Here is a 27,496-nt window from a genome sequence, read left to right as displayed (position 1 = left end):
CACACGCCCAAGATCCCCGAGGTGAAAGGATTGAACCTGAAAGCCGCAGGTACCTCGGGAATTTGCACATTCGAGTAAGGCCTACTGTCTCGCTCTAATGTGCAGGTTTGCCAAAAAGTGATCCCACCCACCGCGAGGTGGCGTTGAATCTTGTGAGATGCTGCGAGCTGGGTAGATCCCGGGAGTGAGGTCTCCCAGCTTTCAACGGCCATACTGCGCCGCGGAGAGCAGCATTTCCAGTGCAGCGTGGCTGGAGGATCGCGGCCATTGTTAGATTCATGCTGGGAAAAGGTGTTTGCATGTGTAGGGGTTGGTTTCAATTCCAACTGTAATTCTATTGTGCTTCGAGAGGGCTAAGAGTAAATAAATCAGCAGTGGTTGCTTAGCCACTGGGGTCTTGTCAGGTAGAGAAACTTTTAAGTTTTAGTTTAGCTAATTTGATTGATGCTGCAGAGAGGTAATGAGAGAGAAAGCAGCTCTCACAGCTCTGCTAGAAGCAGTTAGCTTCAGAAGGCTAAAGATGGCACAGCTCCCTCAGCCTTGCAAATCCATACTATGGAGTAATGGTTAAGAAAACACATGCCAGGGACAGCACAGTGGCACAGTGTTTAGCACTGCTGCTTCAGGGCGCTGAGGGCCCGGGTCGATCCCGGCCCCGGGTCACTGTCCATGTGCAGTTTGTACATTCTCCCTCTGTCTGTGTGGGTCTCACCCCCCAGAACCCAAAAAAGATGTTCAGGGTAGGTGAATTGGCCACGCTAAATTGCCCTTAAACTTGGAAAAAAAAAATTGGGTGCTCTAAATTTATTTAAAAAAAAGAAAATTGATGCTGAAAACCTGAAGTCCAACAAGTTAAAGAAACTAGAGAGATGAAGAGAAATTTCCAAGAAGATTGGCGTTAACAGAACAGGGGAAACTGGGAATCAGAACAGATTACTGTTCAGTAAAGTCACAGAGTTGAAACGGTATTGGGTCATGAGAGGCCAGAAGGAGACCTGCAGTAGTGCTCAGGTTTGTTCAAAATTACTGAAGTTTGGAAAACATAGAACAAAGTACAAAGAAATGTAGAGCACAGGAACAGGCCCTTTGGCCCTCAAAGCCTTTGCCGACCATGCTGCCCGTATAAATTAAAATCTTCTACACTTCCGGGGTCCGTATCCTTCTATTCCCATCCTATTCATGTATTTGTCAAGATGCCCCTTAAACATCACTATCGTTCCTGCTTCCACCGCCTCCTCCAGCAGCGTGTTCCAGGCACCCACTACCCTCTGTGTAAAAAAACTTGCCTCGTATATCTCCTCTAAACCTTGCCCCTCGCACCTTAAAGTTATGCCCCCTAGTAATTGACCCCTCTACCCTGGGAAAAAGTCTCTGACTAGCCACTCTGTCTGTGCCTCTCATAATTTTGTAGATCTCTATCAGGTCGCCCCTCAACCTCCTTTGTTCCAGTGAGAACAAACCAAGTTTATTCAACCTCTCCTCATAGCTAATGCCCTCCATTACAGGCGACATCCTGGTAAATCTCTTCTGCACCCTCTCTAAAGCCTCCACATCCTTCTGGCAGTGTGGATTCTCCGTTTCTCAGGCTATGTCCTGACGTCGGCATGGGAACGGTGACCATGACGACCAGAATTTCGGCACAAAACGACCACCGATCCTCCATTTGACTGGGGTCTAGCATGCAGGCAGCGTAGAGCACCGGGCTTTAGCTGCTGATATGGCCAGAGAATTGTTGGGTCAGTGGCCGCACATGCGCACGACGGCGGCCTGCAGCGGCCGTGCCGTGCAACATGGTGCCGGCCGCATGCGGACCCGGCTTGCCAAATACTGTTTCCCCTTTGGCCGGCTTGCGACCCCTGGATCTCCCCCCAACAGGATCTCCCCCCAACAGTGCCCCTAGCCCCTGCCAAAGTCCCCCATGTTCGTGGATCAGCCCTTCCATGACTGTGGCAGCATTGGACTGAGTCCGTAGCCGCCACGCCGAGCACCTGATAAGTAATACCATGAGAGACCCACGCCGTCGGGAACTCGGCCGATCCGGAGCGGAGCATCGGGGAGGAGGGCCTCAGGCAACATCCTGAGGTCGATGTTATGGCATGCAGCACACTCCTGGAGTATGCCGCTTTGGAGGGGGTGGAGCATCGTGAAAGCACGCTTCTCCCGATTTCGGCGCAAACTTTGATTCACCGGCCAATCGCCGAACGTTATTTCGGCATCGGCGACTGGATTATCCCTCCCAAGATTTGAAATAATTGTGGAAAGCGGTGGCTGGACCTCAGACTATATAAAAGCCTTTAAGACAAAGGAAATCTGAAGTGAGAGGTGTAAAACTTTAAAGTGAAACATTGATGGAAGCAGCAGAGGGAGAGCATAATTTAAAAGAAGATTTGAAAGCGTGACTTTTGAAAGCGGAAGAGAAATCACTTGTGTGGAAGCTGGAGGTCAGTGAGACAAGATGGCGCATGGAATAAGAGTCATCTGAGGGGATTTTGAGGCGAAATCCACAGACATTTACTTGGGTGCAGAGAGGAGTGTGTCTTACCAGTCATCTTTTGCACTTAAAGGGACCTTGTGTGTTAATGAGGCCATTGTATTTTAAGGTGTGCTTTGTAATCCGTGTTATTCTTAAAATCTGTGTGTAATTGTTAAACTAAAGGGGAGTAAAGGAGTATTGTATCATAATTTTATATGTTTTATGTTTAATTAATGTTTCGTTCTTGTTGTTTGAACTAATTAGCGGTCTTGTTGCTCCACATTTTATAAGTAAAAGTTACGGTCTTTTCAGCCAGGGTTCCATCTGGAATGTTCCCGTCCAGCTATAACACCAGCTGGGATTGTAACATCTGGGTGTTGTCATGTTCTGTAGACTAGCCGAAGTGAATGATGAACTACAGAACATCTAGTTTAAATCATTTATTATGAAACAACTGCGTGATAAAGTAACTAGGATAAATAAAATAATAAACTACTAACACTAATTAACTATTGTAGAGCTACTACAAAATACATCTATCCTCCAACACGACTTACTCCCAACTCCCCTGCCACAGGGTCACATGGTGGGTTTACACATCCACCTAGTGGTCGGAGGTCATGCATAACATTCTGTACAGAACTGCTTTATGCATATCATCACAGGTGTTGCTATGACACAGACTGTTGTGATTCAAAAAGGCAACACACCACTGCCTTCTCAAGGACAATTAGGGATGGGCAATAAATGCTGGTTTAGCCAACAATGCCCACATCCCATGAACAATAAAAAGATAGTTTAAATGGCATATTCTTCTCTTGATTTCTGAGAATCCATGATTTTGTCCTGTACAGTTACCAATTTGAACTTACTTATCTGATCTATGATAAGTCAGTTTTACCTTTTGACAGAGAAATTAAAATTCCATGCATCATTAAAAGATATTGTAAGGAAGTCCATGTTAATAAATTTAATTATTTTAGTTTATTTATGTGCAACCTTGAAGAAATTTAGCTGAGTGTGGACAAGTGATTCCTACTTGACAAGTGATTCCTAATTGCCTTAGGCTAAAGTAGCGTTGGGTCTTATGGTTTTACCATAGGACAATTTTTGAAGAGAATCATTGTTACATTTTATGGCTTGATTAGAGGATACATATGGGGTAGAATTTTAAGGTTGGAGAGCACTCAGTGCATGCCATCCTGAGAGTCGGTGCGTAACTGCTGATTTTCGGCAGCCTGCTGCTATTTAACACTCACTTAAGTGTTGATTGGTAGTGGGTGGAATTTCTGTCCGCCCTTGGAGGTACTCTTTCAGAGGGTCGGTGCAGACATTAGGCCGAATAGCCTCCTTCTGCACTGTAGGGATTCTATGATCAACTCCCGCTTCTGAGGGTTGTCCGCAGCTCTCCAAACTGGCCAGGCACTGTGCTGCAGTGGCCAGAAGCGGTACTGCAGCACTCTGCCTGGATCCAAGTCCGGCGGCCTTTGTAAAAGTAAGACGTGGAGATCCCGAGTTTGGGAGGGTGGTGATAGCTGTTTCGAGGGGTTGGCCTGGGCTGAGGGGGCAGAGCGCCAAAATCCCAGATTGGAGGGCGCCCCAAAGCTGAAGGGGCCTTGGGACTGGGGCGCTCCTCCCCCCATTCGTGCCCGCGATGGAGAAAAGTTTTTTCCCTCTGGTTCCCGCCTTACTCACACCTGATCCCGGGAGCCTACAAATTGAAGCTGGGCAGGAAATCGCCATGAATTGAACATTGAGTGGATATTTAAGGGCCTTAGTAGGTGAAAGGGTGGGTTTACCACCCGAGGCTCTGCTCGCCCAAGTGTGAAGTTGCACCTGGGTTTGTTTGTGCAAGCGGGTTCCCGGGGGGAATTTTATGCTCCCACCACCTCAGAACCCACCTTGGGGAGGGGGTGTAAAATTCTACCCGTGAAGTTTCTTGTAGTTTAACAATGAAAGAAAATGCTGTAAATAAATAAATAAACAATCTTTATTGGCACAAGTAGGCTTACATTAACACTGCAATGAAGTTACTATGAAAAGCCCTTTGTTGCCACATTCCGGCACCTGTTTGGTACACAGAGGAAAAATTCAGAATTTTCAGCTGGTCCAAGAATTGAACCTGCGCTGCTGGCCTTGTTCTGCATCACAAACCAGGTTCTAGCCCACTGAGCTAAACCAGCAATTAGACTTTGGGAAGGGGTTTGACACTTATGCTGTATTACCATCAAAAATATGCCATGTGAAGTAAAATAGCTTTAGCTCTCAAACTACACTTCTATGCCTTTATTGGTCTTGGTTTATTAACTTAAAGTGCCTGAAGGAGAAATTGTTATTTTCCTTCAAAGAATACAACAGATAAAGTACGAACATCAGAACTAGGAGCAGGATCAGGCCATCTGGCCCCTCGGGCCTGCTCCGCCATTCAATGAGATTGTGGCTGATCTTTTGTGGACTCAGCTCCACTTTCCGTCCCGAACACCGTAACCCTTAATCCCTTTATTCTTCAAAAAACTATCGATCTTTATCTTAAAAACATTGAATGAAGGAGCCTCCACTGCTTCACTGGGCAAGGAATTCCATAGGTTCACAACCCTTTGGGTGAAGAAGTTCCTCCTAAGATCAGTCCTAAATCTACTTACCCTTATTTTGAGGCTATGCCTAGTTCTGCTTTCACCCACCAGTGGAAGCAACCTGCCCGCATCTATCCTATCTATTCCCTTCATAATTTTATATGTTTCTATAAGATCCCCCCGCATCCTTCTAAATTCCAACGAGTACAGTCCCAATCTACTCAACGTCTCCTCGTAATCCAACCCCCTCAACTCTGGGATTAACCTACTGAATCTCCGCTGCACACCCTCCAGCTCCAGTACGTCCTTTCTCAGGTGAGGAGACCAAAACTGAACACAATATTCCACGTGTGGCCTGAATAACACCGTATACAATTGCAGCATAACCTCCCTAGTCTTAAACTCCATCCCTCTTGCAATGAAGGACAAAATTCCATTTGCCTTCTTAATCACCTGTTGCGCCTGTAAACCAATTTTTTGCATTAGTGGTTTTTATCAGTTTCTGTAATGGTGTTGTAGTCATGTAGCTTTGCGACTATTATTTCTTATGAACATGCAATGTATTAGTAGAATATGGTATTTTGTAATGTGTATGTTGCTACTAACCATCTTTATGTATTGATTTCAGATGTACTGCAGTAATTTTGTAATTGCCCTATTAGTTTGAGATTGTGTACCTCTTGGCCCCTTAGTTATTTGTTTTTAAGTAACTTGACTCAGGCATCAGCCTGTCAGTAAGAAGTTACATATAGGTGTTTGAACATTTCCCAAACACCTATGGTTGTGTCTTTTGGGTCAATGAGTTCTAAAGGAAATCAATTTCAAGAAAAATCAAAGAAGGCAGGAGTTAATGGGAAGTGACATCAGCAAGATGACCATTACTCTTCAGAGAGCAATTAGTCATTGACCATGCACCATTTAACCAATCAAGGGCTGATCATATGCTGTTTAGGCCAATCAAAACCAAAGGATGCTGCTGGCCATGCAGAGACGTAGTTGCCGGCAAGAGGTAACAGGCAACAAGTTTTAAGTTTCTAGATATACAGAAAGAAGAAAGAAGATAGACTTTGGTGAATAGGACAAGAGAAAAGTGCCACAGCCAACCGAAGTTGAGAGTTGGTGTTCCAGAGTGAGTGGACAGATCCACTGCCTTGTTAAATATCATAATTTTGTACTTATTACAATTAACTTAATAAATTCTGTGAAATTTGTGACGAGGGGCGGCATGGTGGCGCAGTGGTTAGCACTGCCGCTTCACAGTGCCAGGGATCCGGGTCCAATTCCAGCCTTGGGTGACTGTGTGGAGTTTGCACGTTCTCCCAGTCTCCACGTGGGTTTCCTCTGGGTGCTCTAGTTTCCTCCCACATTCAAAGGATATGTAGTTGAGATCAATTGGCCATCCTAAATTTTCCCTTAGTGTCCAAAAGGTTAGCTGCGATTGCAGGGATAGGGTGGGGTCTTAGGCCTAGGTAGGGTGCTCTTTCAGAGGGTCAGTGCAAACCTGATGGGCCAAACGGCCTCCTTCTGCACAGTAGAGATTCTATGATCCTATGATTAAATGTAGGGATTCTGTGATTTTATGACATACATGTCCAGACTGGTCTGTAGCTATGATGTTGAGATGCCGGCGTTGGACTGGGGTAAGTACAGTAAGGAGTCTTACAACACCAGGTTAAAGTCCAACACGGTAGCATTGTAGGGCAGCACGTTAGCATTGTAGGGCAGCACGGTAGCATTGTGGATAGCACAATTGCTTCACAGCTCCAGGGTCCCAGGTTCGATTCCGGCTTGGGTGACTGTCTGTGCGGAGTCTGCACATCCTCCCCGTGTGTGCGTGGGTTTCCTCTGGGTGCTCCTCCCACAGTCCAAAGATGTGCAGGTTAGGTGGATTGGCCATGATAAATTGCCCTTAGTATCCAAAATTGCCCTTAGTGTGGGGTGGGGTTACTGGGTTATGGGGATAGGGTGGAGGTGTTGACCTTGGGTAGGGTTCTCTTTCCAAGAGCCGGTGCAGACTCGATGGGCTGAACAGCCTCCTTCTGCACTGTAAATTCTATGTTTGTTTCAAACACTTGCTTTCGGAGCACTGCTCCTTCCTCAGGTGAATGAGGAGCAGTGCTCCGAAAGCTAGTGTTGTAACAAACATGTTGGACTTTAACCTGGTGTTGTAAAACTTCTTACTGTGGTCTGTAGCTAGCCAGGAACTGCAGGTTTCTTTTAAATAACTTTTCAAACTCATCCAGTTGCAATTGTCTTGACTATTACAATTAGGATTGTAGAGATCCCCACATATTAGACAACATTTTACTTTGAATTTCTTTCTTTCAAGTTTTGGATCCCGGGTGTATCTTTCCCATATTTTTCATTAGGGAAGGCATCAGCATTTTCCAAGAGTAGACAGCAGAAGCCATATTATCTGTTCCATACTTAAGGTTTGACATGTTTTGCTCCATCCTGAGATGGAGCACTCCACTGCTCTCACACAATGATTACCCATCCAAGAAACACCATAAATTATCCAGTAAGGATATGCATGAATATGGGTTAATCAATACTGAGCTTCAAACCACAAGGCCACGAACAGACCTACCAAACTTCCCCTATACAGGAACACTGGGCGGGATTCTCCGGCCACATTTGCCCGGCGCCCGAAGAATCCTGGCAGAGATCAATGGATTTTTCCATTGTCGCCGTCTTGCCCCTGACGTTCTTGCGGGAGGTGGGGCAGGAGAATCCAGCCCACTGCTTCAATATTACAAGGATATAATATTCCAACCTTTCCCAGCATTTGAGTAAAATAATTATTTCAGTACTCACTTTGCCTCTACACTTGCTTTTATTAATAATTTTCAAAGCATATTCTCTACTAGTTGACCTAATGGAAGGAAAATAAAGCATTAAAATTAGAACATAGCACAAGTATAAATTAGAAAAGTTATTTTGATTTGCTGCAAAGAGTTTCTTAAAATTAATAGAAATTATAATCTCCAGATGATACAAGCATTTGATAAATATATTAACTTCTGCTTATATGTCATACAACAACTTTTGAGTTAAAATGAATGCGGGAGATTTTCCAGTGTGCTTTCTATTTGCATGGCTCAGGTGCATTTCAATCACACGCCTATCCCTGGCTATGCCTTGTGCGCCAACATCAGGGAGGAAATTGCCAAGCAATTCAGATGTCTTAGGCCTGCATCAGCACTCCCAACACCAAGCTTCAAATATCTGACTATTGCCAGAAGGTCCATGTTCTTCAATTCATCCATGGGGAAAGGGGGGGAACATTTGTTTACTCACCTGATATGTTTGAGGCCTGGGCCCACCCTCCAGTTCATGTGGCCAAAGCCACATCTGTTGGATGAAGCAGGGTCTCATTCACCTGCGTCACCTTATTATAAAAAGAACATTTGGACATGCCTACAAGAGGTGGGAGAATTGATTGAACTGGATTATTTGACTGCATTGTGCCCGGGGATCACTGATTCCCTAAATGCAGCTTTGAGGAAAATCTACCCTGAATGTCTGCTTCAACGTTGTTACATACAAACCTTTCTATACATTCTTTAACAATTGCAAAATTTCCATCCCCGATAGTCCTTCCAACTTTGTAACGTTCAGCTATGGATGCTGGTACTTGGAACATTTCCTCGGCAACATCTGCAAGAATGAGCACTTGTTAAACTTACGGCCATGTCACAAAAACTAGGCTTTTATGTAAAGATAACGGCTTGTAAATTATCACTGGCTACATTTGTGGAAAAATACTTGATACCCTTCCCTTTAACGTAGGTTTTAAATGGTTCAGGTTAAATGGGTTAATGTGTTTGATGGAATAACCACAAGGGGAATCATAGAATCTACTGATCCACCAGTTTTGCCAACAATAATTTCAAGGCTAAACTGTTTTAAAATGCCAAATGTTCAGTTTCGGTGAGCAGTAAGTATTTACTTTGGTACTCTCTCTGCCAAGGAGATGCAGATGAGTCATCATTCTTCCTGAAGACAATTGTGCAATTTTATTATAAATGGTTTATTTATTGAACAGCAACTTTATTATTTTAACACAACGTTTGAAAGTCTGTATGAAAAATATAGAACTACAACATTTTACAAATCAGGATAGAAATATATGCGATATATTGGGGAAAAAAAGTAGAGAAAACTGAATATAGTAATCATCATAAAGAGGATGATCACAAGATCAAAACAAGAACTGTGATGTAAATTGTAGCCTATTTGCGAACCCTCTTATTTTAAGTCGGGGACCCTAAGACACTGGTGTCTTATCATTTTAACACCCAGAAGGAAATCTCTCTCAATTCAAGATGATAAAGTGCACAATTCAAAACAAATAGCAAACATCAATCCAACATTTACTAAAAATATTCCAGATAAATTTTCCATGCTATGCCTTTATTAATAACTGGAACATTAGGAATAAACAAAAGGTGGTTGAACTTGTTAAGAATTGCGCCTTTTGTGATAGGGTGAATATTCTGTTGTAAAGAGTCCCATCGATGTGTATGCACAAAACTCCGTATAAAAATCAAAGGAGGGTGGCTTTAGTCCCCTAAACAAGCAGGCTTTGGTCAGGTTGATGTAGAAACGTTAAAAATCTGAAGCCCACCCCAAATATTGACTATCCATATTAAGGACTTGGATGAAGGGACTGAATATATTGGGCTGGATTCTACGGCCGCGCTCGCCCAGCGACCAGAAATCCCCGCCTGATGTCAATGGGCCTTTACGTGGTCCGCGTCCCACCCTTGGTGATCTTGCGACAGGCACGGCCAAAGAATCCAGCCCATTGCAACCAGTTTTCTGAAGAGACAAAGATAGATAGGAAAGCAAGTTGTAAGGAGGATACAGAGAGAGTATGCAAAGAGAGAAAGATAGGTTTAGGCCGAAATTATCTTTTGGGATTGGGATTCTCTTTTCCCGCTGGCAGCACACCCTAACCATAGGTTTCCCAGTGGCATGCGGTGACTTCAACGGGAAATCCCATTGACAAGCAGTGGGAAGAGAGAATCCCGAGGCCAGTGAACAGTGCTCCACCAAGAAACACGCGGCTGGGGGACCAGAGAATCCCACCCTTAGTGAATGGACAAAAAGTTGGCAGAGGGAATATAATGTGGGAAAATGTGAGCTTGCACACTTTGGCAGGAAGGATAGAAAAGTGGAATATTGTTTAAGTGGAAATGCAGAATTCTGCAGTGCAGAGGAACTGGGTGTCCATGCATATGAATCACAAAAGGTCAGCATGCAGGGACAGCATGTAATTAGGAAAGTAAATGGAATGTTAACCTTTATTGCAATAAGTATGGAGTATAAAAGTGGGGAAGATGGTGGCATAGTGGTAAATGTCACTGGACCAGTAATTGAAAGGCCCAGACTATACCTTAGGGATATGGGTTCAATGCTCACCATGGCTGCTGTTGGAATTTGAATTCAATTAATAAAATCTGAAATGGATATCACAAGCGTGAATCAACCAAAAAATTTCATTGTGGGTGAGCTTGGGGGGTTGTTTCTCACTGGCTTTTTGGGTGAAATCCACACCGCTATCCACCCACACAGGGCACGATTTACCAGCACAGTAGCACATTGGTTAGCACAGTTGCTTCACAGCTCCAGGGTCCCAGGTTCAATTCCCGGCTTGAGTCACCGTCCGTGCGGAGTCTGCACGTTCTCCACATGTTTGCGTGGTTTTCATCTGGTTGCTCTGGTTTCCTCCCACAGTCCAAAGATGTGCAGGTTAGGTGGATTGGCCATGCTAAATTGCTCTTAGTGTCCAAAAAAGGTTAGGTGGGGTTACGGGGATATGTAGGGTGCTCTTTCCAAGGGCCAGTGCAGACTCGATGGGCTGAATGGCCTCCTTCTGCACTGTAAATGCTCTGATTCCATGATACCAGCCTCACTGTACCTGAAAAGCAGTGCATCGCGACGCATGGTGGCTGGAAAATGAAGTGAGAACCCACTCCCAGTATCTTACCTGGCTCGCCAAGCCTTGTAAGATCGCATTGGATCTCACAAGGCATGGTAATGTTATGCCCGCCCATTATGGGTGGGATTACCTTATGGAAAATTGCATATTACAGCCGGACAGCTAGACTCATCTCAGTTCCTTGAGGTAACCAAGGCATTGGGATCTATCCCTTTTGCCTTGGAGGCACTCTGGCGAGTGCCGTTCAGTACTAGTCTCCACAAACGGGCACCAGATAGAATGCCATGTAGCAATCTCCCAGGGGATTGGAGCCTGCAGGTGCATGCCTTCTGGGCAGGGTAGTACCCTGGTACTGCAGATGCCATCCAAGCTTCTTGGTGGGGTGGGGAGGGGGGGGGGGGGGGGGGGAGAGAGAGAGAGAGAGAGAATCGAGGGTCACGTCAGGGGCCCGAGAGATCAGGATGCCATTTTTAAATGGTGCCCCGATCTCTCCCTATACTGAGATGTTTCAGCGACTGGGGCTCCTCAGTGCAGGAAACGGGACAAAGTGCAGCCTCAGCCGCACATTCCCTGCTGAGGCCCCATATCCAACTTGAGTCACATTAGATAGTGTTGTGTTTCACAGCACTGCAAATGCCAGGACATTCGTGGCTAAATGTGTTTGCTGTGGGACATAGTTGCCACCTGGGTAATCACACCCTTAGTCATTTTCTTGAGTCTTGGGGAGTTTCTCCCCACTCAGGCTCACACTTGCAAATTCTTTCAACACTGAGGAGCTGAACACGACCGGTGAGACTCCGAGAACGTGGCGCCGTTTTGAAAGGGGGCCCGGATCTCTAACTGGGCTTGAGGAACCCTACAACCCCCACCCAGGAGCAATATCAACCCCCCCCCCCCCGCACATATGGGCATTATCCCACACCCCTCCAAGTGAGGATAACCCGCTATGGGGTCACTGAGGGACACCTCACTTTTCAGACCTTTTGGACCTTCCCCTTTCAGGACCCTCACCCTTCACCCCCCCCCCCCCCAACCTTTATTAGGCCCCTTAATACGTGCCCCTCTCCCCCTTTCCTGGGCATAGCCCTCCTCAGGCCCAGACCCTTGACAGTACCAATTGGGCACCCTGGCAATGACCTTGCCAGCTCGGAATTGCTATGAAATGAGCCTATATATGTATATCTGGATCAGCGCGACAATGCTGGTAAATTGCACATCTATTCTCAGTTAAAGTGACCATGTGATTATCCATCTGGCTCACTGGTGGAAGGAAATCTGCCATCCTTACCCAATCTGGCCTTCATTTGACTGCAGACCCACAGGAATGTGAATGACTCTTAACAGCCCTTTGAAGTGTCCTAGAAAGCCAAACTACTCACGGGCAATTAGGGATGGTCAGTAAATGCTAGCCTTGTCAGCAACATCCACTTCCCAGGAAAGATTAAGGAAAAAAAAACAGCGATTTGGTGAAACCAGACCACACTGCGTACAGATTTGATCACCTTCCTAAAGGAGGGATATACTTACATTGGAAGCAGTTGAGAGAAGGTTCATGAGGCTTATTCCCGGGATGTAGGGTTTGTCTTTTGAGGAAAGGTTGGAGTTTGGAAAATGAGAGATGAAACATATAAAATTATGATGGGGCTTGACAGGGTAGATGTTGAGAGGATGTTCCCCCTCATGGGGATATCGAGGATTAAGGGGCACAGCTTAAAAATGAGGGATCGCCCATTTTCTTCTCTCAGAGGGTTGTTAGTGTTTGGAATTCTCTTCCACAGAGAATGGTGGAGGCTGGGTCATTGAACATGTACAAAGCTGAGTTACAAAGATTTTCAATCTACAAGACAAGGGTGATGAGACCAATCACAAAAGTGGAGTTAAGGCCACAATTTCATTTATTCTTTCATGGAGTGTGGGCATCACTGGCTCGGCCAGCATTTATTGCTCATCCAAAAATGCCCTTAAGAAGGTGTTGGTGAGCTGCCTTCTTGAACTGCTGCAGTCCACCCACAGTGTTCTTACGGAGGGAATTCCAGGATTTTGACTGACGATCAGATCGGTCATGACTTTATTGATGAGCACAGCAGGTGGTGGTGGCATAATGGTGTTATCATTGGACTAGTTAACCAGAGACTCAGAGCAATGCTCTGAGGACCCAGGTTCAAACCCACCACTGCAGATGGTAAATTTGAATTCAATAAAATCTGGAATTAAAAGTCTAATGATGACCATTGTAGATTGTCCTAAAACCCCATCTGCTTCACTAATATCCTTTCTGGAGGGAAATTTGCCACCCTTACCTGATCTGGTCTACATGTGACTCCAGATCCACAGCAATGTGGTTGACTCTTAAATGCCCCCTCAAGGGCAATTAGGGATGGGCAATAAATGCTCCTATTTCCTGTGAACTTATGAACGCAGCACAAGAGGCATGTTGGCAATTTAAATATCATGCTGTGCGTCTCATATATATATGAACCAATTTAAATTTATCCCAAGCCTCAGAAAATAAACTGTTGGCTTAATGGAAATGAAGACTACTGCACCAGGAGGTAATGCCTTTCCACTTAACCTGCTGGATCCAGTACATATATCAGTGCTCCTATGATCAGCCAATCCACAGCTCTTCTGATCTACCTCATGACTCTTATGATCTCTCCCAGACCTAAATCTTCCCGGTTCCAGTCTCTCAAATTCCTTATCCCCCCACAACAACTCTGGGTTTCCCAACCCCCAAAGTCATCTTGTCAACTTCCACGCCTTCCCTTCCTCAGAGTTAAAATCCAACCTCACCTTCCTCCCATCTCTGATGCAGTATCTCCCCTCTAACTAAACTGGAAGATTCACGGGTGACAACACAATCAGCATCAACAATAAATTAGAAATAAGCAGCTCCGCAATGGTAGCAATATCATAACACCACTTGTTCAAAGAATGTTGGTTCGCTGGTTTGATCTTTACCTTCACAACCAGGCCCATCATTGTCATCCATGGAGCTGCAAACTTTGGTTGATGCCAGAGATGTTGAGGATCCACCATGCTGAGAACTCTAGCAGAAAAAAGAAATGTATTTGCAGTGGGTGAATAGCAGGAAAGTCATATTAAAGCTCATCTGTCCTTATTTATGTAGTGCATTAACTTGAGAATGTACAACTGCTGTATGCTTCTTTCCCAAAGAAAAGGCCGACTTCAGTAATATTGAATGGTATGTGTGAACGTTTGCTAATATTACCTTTGGGATATTATTCGCCTCTGTTTTGAAAGGAAAACATGCATTATTTATTATGAGCATGTGTGATTACAGTCAAAAAGGGGGCTGGTTTAGCACAGGGCTAAATCGCTGGCTTTGAAAGCAGATCTCGGCAGGCCAGCAGCGCGGGTTCAATTCCCGTACCAGCCTCCCCGAACAGGCGCTGGAATGTGGCGAGTAGGGGCTTTTCACAGTAGCTTCATTTGAAACCTACTTGCAACAATAAGCGATTTTCATTTCATTTCAAAAAGCAAAGTCTCATATTTTGAATCAGAATATGACATGAATTAGATCGCTTCTATTTAATGCTATAAACAAATTGCCAAATGCAGAATTCTGGTCCATTCACTCCAATGGGGCTGGGAGTCTGAAAGTTTTAACCATCTTAATATACCCAGAAGCAGTCAGGTTTTCACTGAAAATTGTGTCACAGCGCTCCAGGAAGCTCAAGTACAATACCACAAAACGTTCTCTTCAAGCAACAGAACATTTACATTATTCATCCAGAGAAGTAAAAAATGAACAGTGTAGCTCCAAGACGTATAAATAATGTGTCCGTTAGTGTAAACAGCAATTGTAAAATACTTGCATCTCTATAGCACCTTTTGTGATCACTGGATATTCCAAAATACAGCCAATCAAATGAAGTGTAGTCACTGTTCCAATTGAGGAAACATGACAGCTAAGTGATGCATAGAAAGCTCCCACAAGCAGCTATGTGATAAAGATTAGATGCTCTGTTTTCGTCAATGTTAATTTAAATGTTGGCCAGGACACAGGGGAGTATTCCTCTAACTTCTTCCAAATAGTGCAACGGGATGGTTTGCGTCCACTTGAGAGGCCAGACAGGCATCCGTTTAATATCTCATCCAAAAGACAGCATATCCGACAGTGCAGCACTCCACTCCATCAGTACTGTGAAAAGAATGTCAATCTGGAGTGCAACTTGAATCCATAACCTTGTGACTTGAAAGCAAGAGTAGCCAGCTAGGTCATGGCTGACACAGTACATTAAACATGCATGATAGCATACAGACATGTGTATGTGCACACAAACATTGTGAAGAATTATTTTTTAACAGCCTCGTCTTACAGAATACAAAGGTTGCTAATGACCTGGACTGTAATTAGTAGGAGTATTTATTATATGACAAGAGCCAGAATTTTCTGGATGAGGTTTGGGACATGGTGGGGTTGGGCAGTGAGACGCAATGGGTTTGATGGTGAATTGTCAGCATTCATCGCCATTACTCCCAAAACTGATTGTAATTTTTGGACGTTGGGCATATGCAGATTCGTCCGGAATTCCCAAATTCTGTTACTCAGGTTCAGCCATGGGTTGTGTTGCTTAAAAGTCAACAATCACTGCAATCAGTTGCAATGTCCTGCTCCCACACTGCTGTTTGAAACCCCATAGAAAGTTGCACCTTGTCCCATCAGGTGTAACTGTTTTCTTTTAAAAATAGCGATGCGATTATTAAAATTTGTTAAATAACAGAACTTGCGCTGAAGAAAATTGTAACCGTGGACATTTGTTAAGCAAGTTAATTTGTTGATTTTTAAGCTCAGTTTTTAATTTTAAAAATATTGCAGACCATTTCAGCTTCTATCTTCACCCAGTATACATCTCAAGCTTTAACTTTCTCTGTGTAAAAAAAACATCAAAAGCAATTTTACTTCAGTACTTTTTATTTCCTGTTTGACTGTCTGTGAAAATATTCTAATATGATTGGTTGTTTGGATAGCCTAATGACATTTCTGTTGCTCCACACTGATTCTCCAATCCTGCAGCCAAGTTCTGTCGCTGGCGTGAAAACTTGCGAGAGCCACTCCGGCGTCAACGGGCCTCACCTGGCAGCTATCCACCCCTTCCTAGGGGGCTAGCATGGCACCGGAATGGTCTCCGCAGCTCCGGTGCCCGAAAGCCAGCGCGCCACGGCCGGCGCGAGTCCACGCATGCGCGCCACGGGATCGGCGCGAGTTCACGCATGCGCGTGGGTTCCTGTCCCCGTGCGGCCCCCGGGCAATATGGTGAAGCCCTACAGGGGGCCAGTGTGGAAGAACATAGGCCCCCATGGAACTAGCCCACCCACCGATTGGTAGGCCCCAATTGCGGGCCAGGCCACCGTGGAGGCCCCCCCGCCCACCAAAATGGCCCCCGCAGACAGAACTCCGAGGTCCCACCAGGTGGTACCATACGTAACCCACGCTGGCGGGACTCAGCCGAACTCATAAGAACATAAGAACTAGGAGCAGGAGTAGGCCATCTGGCCCCTCGTGCCTGCTCTGCCATTCAATGAGATCATGGGTGATCTTTTGTGGACTTAGCTCCACTTTCCATCCCGAACACCATAACCCTTAATCCCTTTATTTTTCAAAAAACTATCTATCTTTATCTTAAAAACATTTAATGAAGGAGCCTCAACTGCTTCACTGGGCAAGGAATTCCATAGATTCACAACCCTTTGGGTGAAGAAGTTCCTCCTAAACTCAGTCCTAAATCTACTTCCCCTTATTTTGAGGCTATGCCCTCTAGTTCTGCTTTCACCTGCCAGTGGAAACAACCTGCCCGCATCTATTCTATCTATTCCCTTCATAATTTTATATGTTTCTATAAGATCCCCCCTCATCCTTCTAAATTCCAACGAGTACAGTCCCAGTCTACTCAACCTCTCCTCGTAATTCAACCCCTTCAGCTCTGGGATTAACCTAGTGAATCTCCTCTGCACAACCCTCCAGCGCCAGTACGTCCTTTCTCAGGTAAGGAGACCAAAACTGAACACAATACTGCAGGTGTGGCCTCACTAACACCTTATACAATTGCAGCATACCCTCCCTAGTCTTAAACTCCATCCCTCTAGCTCGAGGCCTGGAGAATCGGCAGGAGTGCCGCTTTCAACGGCCCCCGACCGTCATGGCGGTAATCCCGCGAGTGTACGAAAATCGGCGCCGGAGAATCGTCGCGATTCTCGCGCTCCCCCGATGATTCTCTGGCGTGGCATCGGAGAAGCTCGGCCTGAATGTCAGGTAAAGAACACTGCATTCCATTGCAGTATCACTGCACAGTAAGAAATGAAATTCTCTCGAGAGAAATGACAGGGGACGGGATTCTCCGAGCCTCCATGCTGAAATTGTGATCAGCACGGGAGGTGAGCATGGGCGTCAAACCTGAGATCGGATCCAACGTTGGTCACACGATTCTCCAGTCCCCGGAGAATCACCGTGAATCGCGTGCGCGGTCTACGCGGCGCTGGTCGGGGGCCATTGAAAGAGGGTCTTTATAGAATGGTGCAACATTCCCAGAAAATTAGGGCATGGCATCCATAGTGGTATAAGAAACTCATAGCAAAATAGTGAAATATCAGCTCCATAATAATGCCATCTACCGCAGACATGGCAGTAGCATGGCGCAGGTTATCAGCAAATTCTGGCCCACCGGGTTTCAAATTCTTTACTTCCTGAATGCAATTGTGGAATAGTAAGGAAGCCAATAAAAAATCAAATGCTTATGAACAAGCCAGAAGTGTAATGAAAGACTGACTACAGATTCAGGTGGTTGAAGTTGCAAAGAGCTGAAGAGGCTCAACGACATTCAGGAAAGAGCAGTTTCATTGTTTACAAGTCTATAAAGCAGGAAAAGTCCAATCGAGCCAAATATCGCCCAGCAGTCTACTCTCAATCAGTAGTTTAGCTATGGAAAGTGCCATCGAGTGCGCAATCAAGTGGCAAATACTCAGCAACAACGTGCTCAATGATGTTCAGTTTGGGTTCTGCCAGAAGCACTCAGCTCCTGACTTCATTACTGCCTTCGTCCAAACAAGAGCAAAGAGCTGAACATCAGTGAGAATGGCTGCCATTGGCATCAAGGAAGCATTTGATTTGATTTATTATTGTCACATGTATTAGTATACAGTGAAAAGTGTTGTTTCTTGCATGACAGACTGCACATACCATACATAGGGAAGGAAGGAGAGATTACAGAATGTAATGTTACAGTTACAGCAGGGTGTAGAGAAAAGATCAACTTAATACGAGGTAGGTCCATTCAAAAGCCTGATGGCAGCAGGGAAGAAGCTGTTCTTGAGTCCGTTGGAACGTGACCTCAAACATTTGTATCTTTTTCCTGATGGAAGAAGGTGGAAGAGAGTATGATTGGGGTGCATGGGGTCCTTAATTATGCTGGTTGCCTTACCGAGGCAGTGGGAATTATAGGCAGAGTCAATGGATGGAAAGCTGGTTTGCGTGATGGGCTGGGCTACATTCACAACCTTTTGTCGTTTCCTGCGGTCTTGGGCAGAGCAGGATCCATACCAAGCTGTGATACAACCAGAAAGAATGCTTTCCATGGTGCATCTGTAGAAGTTGGTGAGGGTCGTAGCTGACGTGCCAAATGTCCTTAGTCTTCTGAGAAAGTAAAGTCGTTGGTGGGCTTTCTTAACTAGCGTCGGCATGGGGGTCCAGGACAGGTTGTTGGTAATCTGGACACCTAAAAACCTGAGGCTCTTGACCCTTTCTACTTCGTTCCCATTGATGTAGCCAGGGGCATGTTCTCCACTACGCTTCCTGATGTCGATGACAATCTCCTTTGTTTTGTTGACATTGAGGGAGAGATTATTGTCATCGCACCAGTTCACCAGATTCTCTATCTCATTCCTGTACTCTGTCTCGTTATTGTTTGAAATCCAACCCATTAACCTGGTGTCATCAGCAAATTTGAAAATCCATTTGATGGGGAATTTAGCCACACAGTCATAGGTGTATAAGGGGTATAGTAGGGGGCTGAGGACACAGCCTTGTGGGGCACCGGTGTTGAGGATGATCGTGGAGGAGGTGTTGTTGCCTCTCCTTACTGACTGTGGTCTGTCGGTTAGGAAATTCAGGATCCAGTCACAGAGGGAGGAGCTGAGGCCAAAGCCATGAAGTTTGGAGATGAGTGGTATTGAAGACTGAGCTGTAGTCGATAAATAGGAGTCTGACATAGATATCTTTATTATCTAGGTGTTCCAGGGTAGAGTGCAGGCCCAGGGAGATGGTGTCTGCTGTGGACCTGTTGCAGCGATAGGCGAACTGTAGTGGATCAAGGCAATCCGGGAGGCTGGAGTTGATTTGTGTCATGACTAACCTTTCGAAGCACTTCATAATTATGGATGTCAGAGCCACTGGACGATAGTCTTTAAGGCACACTGCTTGGCTTTTCTTTGGTACAGGGATGGTAGGTTTTCTTTGGTAGGAGCTGGTTTAGCTCACTCGGCTAAATCGCTGGCTTTTAAAGCAGACCAAGCAGGCCAGCAGCACGGTTCAATTCCCGTACCAGCCTCCCCAGACAGGCACCGGAATGTGGCGACTAGGGGCTTTTTACAGTAACTTCATTAAAGCCTACTCGTGACAATAAGCGATTTTCATTTTCATGATGGTCATCTTGTTGAAGCAGATAGGGACCTCAGATTGTTGTAAAGAGAGGTTGAAGATGTCTGCAAATATCCCAGCCAGCTGATCCGCACAAGACCTGAGTGCTTGTCTGGGTACCCCATCCAGGCTAGTGGCTTTCCGTGGGTTGACCTAGTTTGAATTAGTGTAGCATTAAGGAGCCTGTAGATTCCAAAGGCTCCAACGGAAGAGAGCAGGAACACAGGGTAGGATCGGAAAGAACAAAGGTTTATTACGGTATACACAATAATTACAAAAACAGCAACTCCTCTGCCCGAAGGACCATCCTCCCTGACCTACACTCGGGTCAGGGTTTTTATATTGAGGTTCCCCTTGTTAAGGGGGAAACCCGCCCCCAATTACCAGGAGAGTTCATACTCTCTGGTAAAGGCGGGGAATCTTACAGAACATAGTCCTTGGTCCGTGCAGGGGTCAAGTTTTGTGAACGTCGTTCCCACGCTGAGTTTGGAGTACAGATCCTCAATGCAAGGGACCAGGTAACGGTCGAGGCGAGGAGCCTGTTCACTGTCATCTTGCAGTCCCCGCATAGACGCACGGACCCATTAGGTTTTACACCGGGACCAATGGCACAGCCCGATCGGTGAAGTGGATGGGGCGGATGATGCCCAAGTGCTCCCGTTCTGCATTGACCTTGGTGTGTCGTGCGTATGGTACTGGGCGGGCGTGGAAATGTGGGGTTGCGCATTTTCGTCCGCACTGATTTGGCCATTGTGCCTTTTATTGTGCCGAGGCATTCGGCAAAGGCTCCAGGAAATTTTGTGCACTCCTTTTTCAATTTTAAATGGCACAGCCAGTCACAGCCCAGTAAGCTGGGCCCTCCACTGCGGACTGCCACCATGGGCAAATGTGCTGACTGGTCCCCATATGCCACGGTCACGTGTGTTTTGCCCTCAATGGCCAAGGTCTCTCCTGTGTATGTAGCCAACTGGGCATCTGAGTTCTGAAGGCCCAAGATCTGGAGACCGCCCAGATCATGGCGAATGTCTGCTGGCTGATCACTGATACTGCCGCTCCGGTGTCTAGCTCCATGTCAACGGTGTGTCCATTTACCTTCAATGCAATCCAGATGGGTGTGACCCTGGGGGCTGTAACATACTGCCACTGCTGGTATGCATCCTCTTGGTCCTTTGCATAATATGCTAGGCCTCTAGAGGGCCGGTAGTGGCTGGGGGTTTGGGGGGGGGGGGGGGGGGGAATGATGCCTTCACGGGCCGATCTGGCATCCCGGCCCTGGTCTTGGTGCCCAGCCTGCTGCCTTCGGCCCCGTAAATACTGATGTCTGTAACCTGTTGGAGGTTTAAGTAGGCCTCTGCAAAGAGTTTCCTCTGGGTGTCAGCGTCTCAGAGTCCACAGATAAACCGGTCCTGTAGTGATTCGGGATTATCATAGATAATGATATCTATGATAATCTATGATCTCTATGATAATCTATGATTCGGAGCACCAAACGCTCATCAGGTGGCAAGCATCCTCAAAGATGCGCTAAAAGAATCACCATTAGATTCCTCTCGGGCCTGCAAGGGCATGTGGAAATGGAATTGGCGCGGATCATTATTGGGGGCTGTGAGTTACAATGTGCCTCGGCCAGGGCCAACAACGCGGCAAAAGTCTTGGAGTCCAGCCTGTCCAGGTGGGTGAGGCTTTTGATAAGCACAGAGGTGAGTCCTCTGACTGCAGTCGGTAGGATAACGGTTTCTCGTTCATCCCCAACAATTGTTTTAGACCAAAATAAATATTGTACCCGCTCAAAGTATTAATCTAATCATCGGTACTAGCAGAGAATTATTCAAGCTTTCTGATGCGCAGCAGCTCTCCATTCGGAGTGGAGGTCTCTCTGGGCCTGGATGAAGTGGGTTGGTGGTATAATGCACAATGGCTGTGGCAGCTCCACTTCACCATCATCGACAGTGTAGAATCCAACGGAAGAGATGCAGGAACACACAGTTGGATAGGAATGAACAAAGATAGAGTATGGGGCGGAATTCTCCCAACGGGAGTCTAAGTGCCGACGCCAGAGTAAAAACCGGAGTGTTTTACTCCGGCGTCGGTGCCCGTTCCCAGGCGCCTATTCTCCTCCCTCCGTGGGGCTAGTAGGGGCATTGCACGGTTTACGGGGGCGGGGCCTCAGCATGGTATCAGAGACACGCCCGGTGGGGCAGGGAGAATACCACCCATAGTCCTTGGCCCATAAGGGGGTCATAACAGATCTTTAGCAAAATTGAAATCAATGGAAATCAGGAAGAAAAGTCTCCATTGATTGGAGTCATTCTGTAATGATGCACTTTTGCAGACATCATCGTGAAACAAGAAGGAATTTATTTACAAAACAGTGACAGAAGCTGCATGCTTGCAGCTTGTGCAAAGTATCTCTGCACTAGAATAACTTTGCTCTGGGTCGTGATTGGTTGTCCAGACTGATGCACTATCAATTACAACGAGACGAGAGTAGAGAGTAATCGAGGCTTTATTAAGCAGAGATGTGGAGCCTCCCGCAGTTGCTGCTGAAATGGCTGCAGCTCGGAGAGCACACACATTTATACTCCGCCTACTGGGCGGAGCCAGCAGGCAGGGATCTACCCCCGTACCTGTAGTACAGGGGCCTTACCGTAATACCCTTGTATGCAGGATACACAATACGACAGTGGTGACTAGCACATTCACCCCCTGTTAAAAAGAGTCCAGCGAGGTGGTGGAAAACTATTTACATACAGGTTGTTTAAAATTTAAGCAAGTGGTTACAAATTTAGATGATGGGTGCCTTCAGCCGTCGTTGCGAGCACCGCAGTTCTGGAGGCAATTCAGGCGTCGGTTCGGTCGTCGGTGACTCCGGGAGCGTGTCGACTTCATCTTCATCCCCGGGTAGGATGGAGTGGAGGGCTGTGGTGGGGTGCGCCAGGGGGAGGGAGGGTGGCGCCGGGGCAGAGGAGGGTGGCGCCGGGGCAGAGGGGGGTCTGCGGGGACCCAGCTGGTGCCAGGTCCCGAAGGGAGACTGTGTCTTGGCGGCCATCGGGATACGCTACGTAGGCATACTGCGGGTTCGCTTGGAGTAGCTGTACCCTCTCAACCAACGGGCCCGCCTTGTGGAGCCGCATGTGCTTGCGGAGGAGGATGGATCCTGGAGCTGCCAGCCATGTTGGGAGAGAAACGCCGGAGGTGGACTTCCTGGGGAAGGCAAGGAGACGTTCATGGGGAGTTTCGTTAGTCGCAGTGCACAGGAGTGACCGAATGGAGTGAAGGGCGTCGGGGAGGACCTCCTGCCAGCAGGAGACCAGGAGATTTCTGGACTGTAGGGCCAGCTGGATGGCCTTCCAGACCGTCCCATTCTCCCGATCCACCTGCCCGTTTCCCCGGGGTTGTAGCTGGTCGTCCTGCTGGAGGCAATGCCGCTGTTGCACAGGTACTGGCGCAGCTCATCACTCATAAATGAGGATCCCTGGTCGCTGTGGTCGTAGGCAGGGAAACCGAACAGAGAGAAGATGGTTTTGAGGGCTTTGATGACAGTGGCAGATGTCATATCGGGGCATGGGATGGCGAAGGGGAATCTTGAATATTCGCGACCATATTAAGAAAGTACGTGTTGCGGTTGGTGGAGGGGAGGGGCCCTTTGAAGTCCACGCTGAGGCGTTCAAAGGGGCGGGAGGCCTTCACCAGGCGTGCACAGTTTGGCCGGTAGAAGTGTGGTTTACACTCCGCGCAGACCTGGCAGTCTCTGGTGATAGCCCTGACTTCCTCGATGGAGTACGGCAGATTGCGGGCCTTTATGAAGTGATAAAAGCGGGTGACCCCTGGGTGACAGAGATCGTCGTGCAGGGTGCGGAGTCCGTCCACTTGTGTGCTGGCACATGTACCTCGGGATAGGGCATCGGGGGCTCGTTGAGCTTCCCGGGGCAATACAAAATCTTGTAATTGTAGGTGGAGAGCTTGATCCTCCACCTCAAGATCTTATTATTTTTGATCTTACCCCACTGTGTGTTGTTAAATATGAAGGCAACCGACCGTTGGTCAGTGAGGACAGTGAATCTCCTGCCGGCCAGGTAATGCCCCCAATGCCGCACAGCTTCAATGATAGCTTGGGCCCCCTTTTCGACAGAGGAGTGCCGAATTTCAGAAGCATGCAGGGTGCGGGAAAAGAATGCCACGGGCCTGCCTGCCTGGTTGAGGGTGGCGGCCAGAGCGAGTCTGATGCATCGCTCTCGACTTGAAAGGGGAGCATCTCGTCGACCGCGTGCATCACGGCCTTGGCGATGTCGGCCTTGATGCGGTTGAAGGCGTGGTGAGCCTCGGCCGTCAGGGGAAAAACTGTGGATTGGATGAGTGGGCGGGCTTTGTCCACATAGTTAGGGACCCACTGGGCATAGTACAAGAACAACCCCAGGCATTGTTTTGAGGGCCTTGGGGCACTGGGGGACGGGGAGTTCCAGGAGGGGGCACATGCGATCGGGCTCGGGCCCCTAGAACTCCGTTCTGAACCACATAGCCGAGGATGGCTAATCAGTCCATGCTGAACACACACATCTCCTTGTTGTAGGTTAGGTTGAGGAGTTTGGCGGTGTGGAGGAATTTGGAAAGGTTAGCATTGTGGTCCTGCTGGTCGTGGCCACAGATGGTGACGTTATCCAGGTACGGGAAAGTGGCCCGCAGTCCGTGCCAGTCAACCGTTCGGTCCATCTCCCGTTGGAAGACCGAGACCCCGCTAGTGACGCTGAAGGGAACCCTAAGGAAGTGGTAAAGGCAGCCGTCCGCCTCAAACGCGGTGTACTGGCGGTCCGCCTTGCGAATGGGGAGCTGGTGGTAGGCAGATTTCAGGTCCACTGTCGAGAAGACCTGGTACTGTGTAATCTGAAGACCACATGACACTTACTCGGTTCTGTTGCCCTGAAGGGACAATGACCACACCTACATAGCACAAAAATAGATAGGTGTGGCTGTTGGAAACCAACCATCTGAAAACTAGGCTCCGAATTCCTCAGGGCAATGTTCCAGTCCCAAATATCTTCAACTGCTTCATTAGTGACCTCTCCTTTATCTTAAGATCAGAAGTGGGAATTTTTGCTGATGATTGCACAGCGCTCAATTCTATTTGCAACTCCTCAGATAATGAAACTGTCCGACTTGCATGCAGTAGGACCTGGACAATATTCAGGTTTGGGCTGTTAAGTAGGAGGTGACATTTTCACTACACAAGTGTCAGGTGATGACTAACTCCAACGTAGAGAATTTAACCACCTCATTCTGACATGCAATGGATATTGACAAAAAGAAACCCCACCATCAACATCCTGGGGGTTATCATTGATTATAAATGTAATCGACCCAGACACAAAAATATTATGGCAGGTCAGAGGCTGAATATTCTTTAGTAATTGAATCACCTCCAGACTCTAAGCCTTTCCACAGACTCATAGGGCAGGATTCTCCAGCTCCCGCCGGGTCGGAGAATCTCCGGGGGCGCGGCTTGAAACCCACCCGCCGCTCCGACACCGCCTGACATATTCTCCGGTGCCGGATTTTGGTCGGGGGCAGGGTTTACGCCACGCTGGTCGGGGGGCCATTAGCAGCAGCTCCCCCAGACATTTTCTGAGCCCCGATCGGCCAATCGGCCATCGGTTCCTGGCCAGTCCCATCGGCGTGAAATGGACGGTCCTACACGGCAGGACTTGGTTGGTAGGCCGTCTGGTGGAGTCCCCGGGGTGGGGGCGCGGGGGGATCTGGCCCTGGGGGGGGGGGTCCCATGGTAGCCTGGCCTGCGATCGGGGCCTACCGATCTACGGGCGGGCCTGTACTCTGGGGGCACTCCTTCCTTCCGCGCCGGCCTTTGTAGGACTCCGCCATGGTTGGCATGGAGAGGAATCCCTTTGCTTATGCGGAGGAACACGCCCGTCAGTCTGAGCATGCGCGGAACCACGCCGGCGGTTCTACGCATGCGCCGGCCCTTCGGTACGGCGCCAACCCCTCTGGCGCCGGCCTAGCCCCCGGAAGTGCGGAGGTTCCGCAACTTCCGGTTGGCCTGACGCTGGAGTGGTTCACTCCATTCTTGGCGTCGGCGTTGGGCCATCCCGCCAATTGCGGGAGAATCCAGCCCATAGAATTTACAGAACACAAGGAGGACACTCAGCCCATTGAGTCTGCACCGGCCCTTGGAAAGAGCACCCTACTTAAACCCACACCTCCACCTAATCCTCATAACCCAGTAACCGCACCTAACCTTTTGGACCCTAAGGGACAATTTAGCATGGCCAATCCACCTAACCTGCATATCTTTGGACTGTGGGAGGAAACCCATGCAGTCACGGGGAGAAAGTGCAGACTATACACAGACATGAAAATGAAATGAAAATCGCTTATTGTCACGAGTAGGCTCCAAATGAAGTTACTGTGAAAAGTCCCTAGTCGCCACATTCCGGCGCCTGTTCGGGGAGGCTGTTACAGGAATCGAACCGTGGTGCTGGTGCTGGCCTGCTTGGTCTGCTTTCAAAGCCAGCGATTTAACCCTGTGCTAAACAGCCCCTCTTCGCCCCACATTCACCCGAGGCAGGAGTTGAATCTGGGACCCTGGAGCTGTGAGCCAGCAGTGCTAACCACTGTGCCACCGTACCACCCAAGTCATACAGGACAAGTCAGAAATGCATGGAATACATAGCTCTGTGACAAAAGGAGCATTAATAGGTCAGATAGTAGAAGGTATGTAGATAAAACACAATGCCCCAATTTTGAATGGTTTTCTATCAGCTTATTGTATTGATATCAGGTTGGAGGCAAATGTTATACTGTCAGAGTGCATGAAACGGTGACAGTGGAGTCCATATTAAATTCTAATAGGAATACAAAATTGATCAAATGGAGTTGCTTTAATCAAACTGGGCTCCTTATTTCATAATTGGAGCAGGAGACGGTGCTAGACATCATACTTGCAGTACTGTTTTCAAATCAGATTTTATGTGGAGAATTTACATACCTACTGGGAATCACCAGCCACTCAGCAGCCAATTACAAAGCAAAAGAATTGCATAATCTGACTACTAATGGTTATTAATTGAAAAAACATACTATTGTGTTTATGGATTTTTTAATATTTCAAATCTGAGTGGGTAATTTACAACTAGAAGACCTCTGCACACAAATAACTTCATCTCTCTCATTGTGAGGAGAATGCAATCAAAACTACTGAAGGTTTTCACTATAAAAAGAACATATAAACAATAATCTATATCAATTAATAGAATTTCCTTGGGCCAGATTTTGCTCTCAAATTATCTGTGAGGCTAATGGTGTTTGTTATTTTTATGAAGAAATGGTCCAGTGAATTAGGGAAATAGCAGATGTGCATTTAAATTTCAGTATCATATTGCCTTCAGAGTTGGACCACTCCACCACTAGCTGAATAAAACAACAAATCTGTCTCACCGCGAGGTTGCTGTATTGTGCAATAGATAAGCTACATTTTATTGCTTCGAGTGTAAGTGCCTTTATAATAAAATGATAAATGTTAATTACTGCCAATCAACTTCCCAATCAGAGCACCGACAGGTCTTCAGCCTCGGAAGCGCCACCGAGGCAGATGGCCGCTGCTGTGTCTGCGAGAAAAACAGGCGCCTCCATTTTGATGTGCCCTCGCAGGGGAGATGCAAAACATTTGTTCTTGTGTCGGGGTAGGCCAGGTTGACGCCTCGGGGGAACCCCTCAAGCAGCAACGCTGGAGCCATGGGAGTAGCTATTGTGACCCGAGGGGGAGGGGGGGGGGGGGGGGGGCGAGGGGAGCTCCCTAGGCTATGGGACAACAGCGCCAAGCTGCCTGGCCCTCAGTT

The 27,496-nt window shown here is 47.2% G+C and overlaps 1 protein-coding gene across 4 annotated transcripts in view; it reads right to left on the bottom strand.

Moving 5' to 3' along the window:
• Positions 1-27,496, bottom strand: part of dclk1a (doublecortin-like kinase 1a) — a 475,245-nt gene that overhangs the window by 94,659 nt on the left and 353,090 nt on the right. For all 4 annotated transcript variants that reach the window (XM_038818045.1, XM_038818046.1, XM_038818044.1 and 1 more), the window contains 3 exons: positions 13,955-14,042; positions 8,598-8,706; positions 7,864-7,921 (listed from right to left, as the gene is read on the bottom strand). In XM_038818045.1, the coding sequence (XP_038673973.1) occupies positions 7,864-7,921; positions 8,598-8,706; positions 13,955-14,042 (255 nt within the window). The remainder of the gene's footprint in view (positions 1-7,863; positions 7,922-8,597; positions 8,707-13,954; positions 14,043-27,496) is intronic.

Source organism: Scyliorhinus canicula, chromosome 14 (assembly GCF_902713615.1).
Source record: "Scyliorhinus canicula chromosome 14, sScyCan1.1, whole genome shotgun sequence".
NCBI classification, from domain to species: domain Eukaryota; kingdom Metazoa; phylum Chordata; class Chondrichthyes; order Carcharhiniformes; family Scyliorhinidae; genus Scyliorhinus; species Scyliorhinus canicula.
The sequence above is the reverse complement of the archived record's forward strand: the minus strand, read 5'-3'. Positions and strand labels throughout refer to the sequence as shown.